This window comes from Elephantulus edwardii, unplaced genomic scaffold (genome assembly GCF_000299155.1).
Source record: "Elephantulus edwardii isolate Elephantulus edwardi_28Jun2011 unplaced genomic scaffold, EleEdw1.0 scaffold00283, whole genome shotgun sequence".
Lineage (NCBI taxonomy): Eukaryota > Metazoa > Chordata > Mammalia > Macroscelidea > Macroscelididae > Elephantulus > Elephantulus edwardii.
Window position 1 is genome coordinate 2870551 of NW_006400033.1, and position 8101 is coordinate 2878651.

The window sequence follows — 8101 nt, forward strand, 5'->3', positions numbered from 1 at the left end:
TTTAGTTTGCTTGGCTCCACAGTCAACACTCTTGGTAACAGCAGCCAGGAAATCAGGAGGCAAATTGCATTCGGAAAGTCAGCTGTCAGGGAGGGACCTCTCAAGAGTACTGAAGAGCAACGATGTCAGGCTGGAGACTAAGGTGCACCTGATCCAGGCATTTATGTGCTCTGCATCAGAGAGTTGGACAGTTGAATAGGGATGATAGAAAGAGAATTGATGCCTTTGAGCAGTGGTGCTGGAGAAGAGTGTTGAATATACTATGGACTACTAGGAGAACAAATAGGTTTGTTTGTATAAATATGTATATTATAAATAGAGTAGAATATAATTAATATAATATATAATTATATTTTTTATATATAATACTTAGTATGTATATTTCTATAAATGTTTTAAAAATAGGTATATTCCCAAAGCAGGTGATTTGAATCCTCGAAGTGATCCATGGGAGAAGGATGGGCAATCTCCTCCCCTGTGATTAACCATTTCTGAAAAACCCAAGGGAGGGTCAGCAATGGTTCAGTTGGTCAGTTCCAACTCGATTACATACAATAACGTCAAGTATCAACATTTATTAAAAAATATACATTTTAATTTATTTTTAACTTCTTTTTACAATTTGAGTGGAAGTTTATAGAACAGGTTGGTTTTCCATTCAGCAACTCATACACATTATGTTTCATACCACTGAGTACAGCTTCCTCATCATAGCATTATTCTTCCCACTTCCTTCTTGTATTTTCCATTTCCATACATCCTTCATCCTCTCCCTTCCTGTCTTCCAAGCAATAACCCTGGGAAAATGCAGCTCTTCTGATCTGGTATGGTTGATTGCTCTAAGGAGTATTTCTCTCTGTTCTTATTGATCACCTTACAGGTCTATTTTTTTGTCTACTGCTGATCAAAACACTGGTAGTTCAAATCTACCAGTTGATCCAATGAAGAAGTATGGGCAGTCTACTCTTATGAAGTTGTACAGTTTGGGGAATCCACTGTAGGATTACCATGACTCAGAATCTACTTGAAGGCAGTGAGCTTTGATATCAACAATTTTTTAAAGTAGGCTCTATCTCCACTTTATGGTTGACTGATTTGAGGATCTAGGAGATGGAATAATCCACCCACAGTCATAAAGCTAGGAACAGTGGCAGGGCTGGTTGTAGGGTGCAATGCTGCCTTATAAGGAGAACATGCCTTTGTGTAATAGATTATACCAAGTGACCTTGATGTTCTCAAGATTATGGTCCTATGGTCTCAGAACTAGCAATTTATTCCCTCAAGGCCCTTGGTTATAAATGTAGCTTTTCTTCTCATTGGCTCTGCTATATACATGGACATAGTTACAGCATATAGAAATATGAATTTAGTAATATCATCTGGCAAACATATGTATGGCCTTTGAGAGTCCTTTTTTGAAATAAAATTTTATTTCAGTTGTGATTTTAATGAAGATTTACAGAGAAGTTAGATTTTTATTAATTCATTATTTCACATCCTTTTCACCTGCCCAAATCTGTTCATCTTGCCTATCTGCTTGTAAGTGAACATTTATTATCGCTGTATTGCAGGATTATTGGTCTGAAAGAGACTGGTGGAACCCCCAAGATAATGGCCTTCAGTCATCCTATGTACCTGGAACTAAACTAAACCACATGGCTCAACTTTCAGGCAAACAACAGGAAGACCTATAAAGTGACCATGACACCAGAGGCACTCACTCCTTAGAACAACTGTAGGGAACCATAGAATGTAAAGGACTGCATCCTTAGAATATGACTGTGTGCCTTGTACACAGAAGGTGTCTTCAGAAAGAAGATTGCAAGCAGATCTCACAAGGCACTCTGAGAAGGAAGATTGCAAGTGGTTCTCATACATCTTTAGACACTGACTTTCATTATTATTCCTGCTCTTGATAAGGTTGTTGCAAGATGAAAGAAAGCACAGTTTATGAATACAAAGAAGTCTTGGTTGAATGTATCTAACTATGTACTCAGCCCATAGAAGCCCTATGGCAATCTTAAAGTTTCTACTTGTATTGGTCCATCTGGGCTCTATGATGTAACCCTTAAAGTTTCTATGTCCCTGTGAACCATCTCTTTGTTTCCATAAGGTATAAATAAATATGGCACAGCTGCCAGAGTGGTCCAGTCCTGTCCTGTCTGACTGCACCGATCCTATTTTGTCTCTGTATGTTGTTTGTCTCTTGTGTCCTTATTTATTAATTTCTTCCAGGCATAATTTCCCCCAGAGAAACAGAATAAGTGGTCCCCAACAAGCAACCAGCTATAGAAGGTCAGAAGAGCAGCATTTGTCTAAGGATAAACGTCAAAGGCAGGAAGATGTGAGAGAGAAGGAGTAATAAGAAAATTCAAAACTCATCACTCCCAAGTTGGAACTGATTCCTAGCTGAGGACCCAGTGGGCTTTTGGAGACTGAAAACCACCTGGGAAGAGACTGCTCATCTTTCTCTTGAGATGTTGCTGTTGGATTTGAACTGCCAGAGAAGCAGGTGCCACTTTAGGGTTAGCAGCACAGCTCTTCCTATGGACTATGTCGCAAGATCTCCATTAATGGAAATTTTAAATGCCGGGAAGAAGTGGCAAGAGTACACATTGTGAGCATTGCAATTAATGTTATAAAACAAAATATACATGAATGAACAGTTGAATGGAAAATCAAAATTTGCTTCGTAAACATTCACTCAAATATCAATAACAAAACAACAAAACAAAGTAAGAGACTGAAGTGTTCAAGAAAGCATATTGGTAACTTTTATCAGTGCTAAAAGGGATCAAAGATAGGGAGTCCTGGCAGTGACTGTGTGATTGAGTCTCGTGAGAATAAGGAATTCATGACACTGGCTTTCACTACCATCTCCCCATACTATTGGAGAAATGTGTAAATTTAATTCAACTTCACCCCATGTAAAATAAGCAGCTATGAGAAATTCAATGGCAGAAATGAAAATGGAAATATCTTAAATAGTATACAAGAAAATTTTAGGGGAGGGGGAAGGGAGCAGAGGAATAAAGTTGGCTGGGTATAGTCTCTTTCCTATTTTGTGAATTGGCTCAAAAAGACCCCCCCACCCCCACCCCCCGGTGAACATGTCTGGAGCTGTGGCAGCCCCGGGGGTGGAGTGTATGAGGACAGTGGAGCACAGAAGATCCTGTGCACGAGTGAAAAAAAGACATCTCACTGGTGGCAACTGCCTACTCTGTAGCATAAGAGTTGTCCTAGGTTGCCTGGACCCTTGTGTGGCTCAGAGATGTTGACAGGAAGAGGGTTTTCATGGTTCTTTCCAAATAGTCTGAGAGCATAAGGTAGGAGACTTGATGTTCACTCCAGAATTCTGCTCTGACTCTGGACACTGAACCATGGTCTCTGACAGTGCTCAGCATCAGAGGTCTCACGTCTGCTGGGTATCATAGGGATGCACACAACTGAACACTGATAGAACTCCCTCTCTTAGATGGATTCTCAGTTAAGGTCTGATTCATTTACCTACCAGATGAAGGGGTGGGGCAAAAAAGACTTATGCTGAGGGAGGGAGATGAATGCAGGAAGGCACTGGCGGTCCGGCTATGAGTGGAGCAGAAGGAGATGGGGATAGAGAGGAGAGGTGCACAGTCTCAGCTAGATAGTGAGTGTTAGGGATCAGGGAGGAGGATGATTGGAATCAGAATCGTGACTCAGAAGAGAAGAAGGATGGAAGAAAGTGGGAGGAAGATGAGTTATGGAGCGGCAAGAGAAAGGAGAGAGAGTGCTTCCTCCAGATGGCTCAGGTATCCACCACACTTTTGAGACTCACCACATCCTAGCAACCCAGGGATGCTGGGCATCCAGGCCAAGAACTTACCTCAGGCAGGTAGTGGGGATTTGGCATTTTTGTTGTCATATAGAACCGAAAGTTTTTGTCATAATCAATGTCTGAGTCTCCAAGGCGAATGAGAAGTCGTCCACCACTAGTGAAAGTCTGTTTTAAAAGAATGGGTTCCAGAGCCGGATCCAAGGTTTCTTTAAGCTTAAAAATAAAACCAAAGCAACGTGTGAAAAGTAATTAAAATAGCCAGTTATGGCTTTCCCCACCCAGTGGTCCAACAAACTTGGTAAAAGCTCCTAAGTTCTGGTTCTCCATGGGGTAGCAACCCCAAGTCTGCTTTGCCTCATGTCAGGCCTCTGATTCTGTGCTGCAGCTGCTGTGGCTACTGCTTTCATATACCCTGGTCTGGCTGGTACAAGAATTTCTGGCCCTGAAGGACGTGCTACATTTTCTTGCTGCTGCTTTGCTTGGTGGTGAGGCTCTGTTTGCTGTGGATCCACTCAATTTAATGGTGAGAGGCTAGCCAATCCCCTTGTGGATAGGCCAACACACTCTATTTACATATTTTCACACATCCACACGACAAAGCCAGTCAATGGCTAAGGAAGCCATTTTGAACGATAAACACTTAACATTACAGGTTGATTCAACTTTGAGGAGGCAGCTCTATTCAAGCCATTTTCTTCCCTCCCAACGGCCCTATATTCCAGTACTGCATCAGACAGTGTTCTGCTGCTATCCATAAGGTTTTCTCACAGGTCAATTACTATTTCAGAAGTGATGCCAGGCCTGCTTCTTAGTCTGTTTCAGTCTGGGAGCTCCCCATCAAGTAACCCGTGCAGTGTGATAACCTGACAAGTGAGTGGTGGGGGACACTTCCAGACATGACTAGATAGAGATTGACACCTTGTTTTCCTTCAAAGTTTTAGTCACAAGTTTTCTTCTTCCTCCTCCTCCTCTTCATTTTCTATTTATCCTCTCTGTCTCTAACTGGATAGTCAGCTCTTTGTGACAGGAATCATATCTCTAGAGTGTGCCATTGTTCTCAAATGTCTGTTGAACAAGTGAACTAGTTTATTAACATTCATTCTTAAGTGGTAGCTGAAGAAATGGAGCACTTAGACTGAGCAAATATTTTTTCTTTTCATTCTTTTTTTTCTTTTTTTACAAAATCTCATTCTTACTTGATTTAACTCTGACCTACCAGAGGAATGTCAACCTGTGTCTCGTTGATTATGCAAAGGTGTTTGACTGTGTGGATCACAACAAACTGTGGCTGACTCTGAGAAGAATGGGAATCCCAGAACACTTGAGCATGCTAATGTGAAACCTATACTTGGACCAGGAGGCAGTCGTCAGGACAGAGCAAGGAAACACTGCATGGTTCAAAATTGAGGGGGTGGGTGTATGCCAGGGATGTGTCCTGTCTCCATACCTTTTCAACCTATATGCAGAACAGATTATCTGGGAGGCTGGGTTGTATGAGGAGGAGTGTGGTGTCAGGATTGGTGGAAGATCTATCAACAATCTGCGTTATGCAGATGACACAACCCTGCTTGCTGATACTGAGGAAAAACTGAAGCACTTTCTGCAGAAAGTCAAGGACTGCAACCTTTAATATGGATTGAGGCTCAATATCAAGAAGACAAAGATTCTCACCACTGGGCCAATTGGCAGCATCAGAATGGATGGTGAAGAGACTGAAATTGTTAACAGCTTTAGTTTACTTGGCTTCATAGTCAACACTCTTGGCATCAGCAGCCAGGAAATTAAAAGATGTAGTGCGATGGGAAAGTGTGCTTTTAGAGACCTCTCCAAAGTAATGAAGAGCAATGATGCCACTCTGGAGACTAAGGTGTGCCTGAAATAGGCCATGGTCTTTGCAATCACTTGTTATGCATCAGAAAGTTGGACAATAACTAGAGAGGATAGGAGGAGAATTGATACCTTTGAGCTGTGGTATTGGAGAAGAGTATTGACTGCTAAGAAAATTAACAGGTTCATCCTAGAGAGGGTTAAACCAGGCTGCTCCTTGGAGACAAGGATTCTGAAGCTTCGTCTGACATACTTTGGACATGTTGCAAGGAGGAACTAGTATTTGGACAAGGACCTCATGCTTGGGAGGGTGGAGGGACAGCACAGGAGAGGAAGACCCTCTATGAGGTGAATTGATTCAGTGACTGGGGTAATCAGGGAGGGTGTGTTGGAGACAGTGAGACTGGCACAGGATAGCGCAGGGTTTAGGGCTGTTGTACATAGGATCACTATGAGTTGCAGATGATTCGACGGCACATAACAATAACATACCTATCTAGGAGTAATTTATAAGTTTCAGATAATGTGTGTGTATAGATGACCACCAATGGTACTACTGCTTTGTGTTTTTTGGCAGCTAATCATCAAATGAACCTTCACAAAATATTTGTGTTTTATTGACTATGCAAAGGCATTTGACTGTGTGGATTACAATAAATTATGGCTAACAATGAGAATAATAGGAATCCCAGAACAGTACTGACTCATAATGACTCTATAAAAATAAACCATACAGGCACAGGCACATGCCATCCTCATCATCCTGACATACTAGAGCCCATTGTTCAAGTCACTGTGTCAATCCGCCTTCTTGGAGGTCTTCCTCTCCTTCAATGACCCTCCCTCTTTGCAAGTACGACGTTTCTTTCCAAGGCATAGCCTTACCTAGCTACATGTTTAAAGTATGAAAGATGAACTGGAAGCACCTTTTCCAAGACATATGTTTGCTTTTTTGGCAGTCCTTGGTATTTTCAATACTCTTCTCTAATGGCTAACATTGAGAAGAATGGGAATCCCAGAACACTTATTGATTGGCTGCTATTGTTTTATTAACTATCACAAAGACATTTGACTGCCTGAATCATAACAAATTATGGCTAATATTGAGAAGAATAAGAATTACTACAATAATAACAATTAATTGTGCTCATACAGTATTCATATCTAGACAAAGAAGCTGGTGTCTGAACTGAGGAAGGGAACACAGGATGGTTTAAAATTACAAAGGGTGTACATCAGGGGTGTATCCTTTCTCCATATCTATTCAATATGTGTATGCTGAGCAAATAAGTCACTACACCAGGCTTTATAAAGAAGGTGGCATCAGTATTGGAGGAGGACTCATCATCAATCTGCATTACCTGCACAACTTTGCTTGCTGAAAGTGAGGAGGATATTAAATGATCAAGGACTACAACCTTCTGTACGATTTACATCTCAACATCAAGAAGATAAAGGTCTTCACCACAGGTCCAACAGTTAACATTATGAAAGGTGGAAAAAAGTGTTTAGTGGTTAATGATTTTAATCTTGATTGGATCAACAACCAATATCCCTGGTACAAGCAGTTAGGAAACCAGGAAAAGTCCACTTGTCAGGGACTTCTCTAAAATACAGAAGAGCAATGATGTCGGTTTGAAAATTAAGGTGCCCCTGGCTGAAGCCATGGCCTTCTCAGTCTCCTGCCATGTATCAGAGAGCTGGGCAATAAATAAAAATTACAGAGGAGTAAATACTACTTTCAGCTGTGGTGATGGAGAAGAGTACTGAATATCCCATGGACTGCCAAAAGAACAAACACATGTCTTGGAAAAGGTGCAGCCAGAGTGTTATTTGGAGGCAAAGATGGCGAAGTCTTTCATATTTCGGACATGTAGCTTGACAAGGTTATTCCTTGGAAAGGATATCATGCTTGGAAAGATAGAGGGTCAGTGAAGGAGAGAAAGACCCCCAAGGTGACTTGAGCGATGGGCTCTAGTGTGTCAGAAATGACAAGGATAACACAAGATAGGGCAGGTTTCAGGATGGCTGTTCATAGGGCTGCTATGAGTCATACTCGACTGGGCAGCAACTAACAACAACAACCATCAAAAGATTTATGAATACCAGAGAATTATCTGTGCCAGGAAACAAAATATATGCCACTTAGTTGTGTCTGAGAAGGAAAGAGTGAATTCAATCAGCTGATTCCTTTGTGAATGAGAGTGCATTGTTTCAGCAGCAAAGCAACTAACTTCTTTGACCAATTTGAAAATTATATTGACTGATGTCTTTGACATGATTCAGATATGGCCTCTACAGGATTCTGTATATAATCTGAAAGTTGAGAACTAATATGAATGTTGTTGTTATGTGCCGTCGAGTCACTTGCTTGGCTCCATAGTCAACAGTCTTGGCACCAGCAGCCAGGAAATTAAAAGACGCATTGCTATGGGAAAGTCTGCTGTTAGGGACCTCTCC

At 41.3% G+C, this 8101-nt stretch overlaps 1 protein-coding gene across 1 annotated transcript in view; it reads right to left on the reverse strand.

Annotated features, from left to right (window-relative positions):
• Positions 1-8101, reverse strand: part of DNAH6 (dynein, axonemal, heavy chain 6) — a 383600-nt gene that overhangs the window by 96953 nt on the left and 278546 nt on the right. Inside the window, exons 56-57 of the mRNA XM_006900399.1 lie at positions 3863-4027; positions 3512-3585 (exon numbers count right to left, since the gene is read on the reverse strand). Of these exons, the coding sequence (XP_006900461.1) occupies positions 3512-3585; positions 3863-4027 (239 nt within the window). The remainder of the gene's footprint in view (positions 1-3511; positions 3586-3862; positions 4028-8101) is intronic.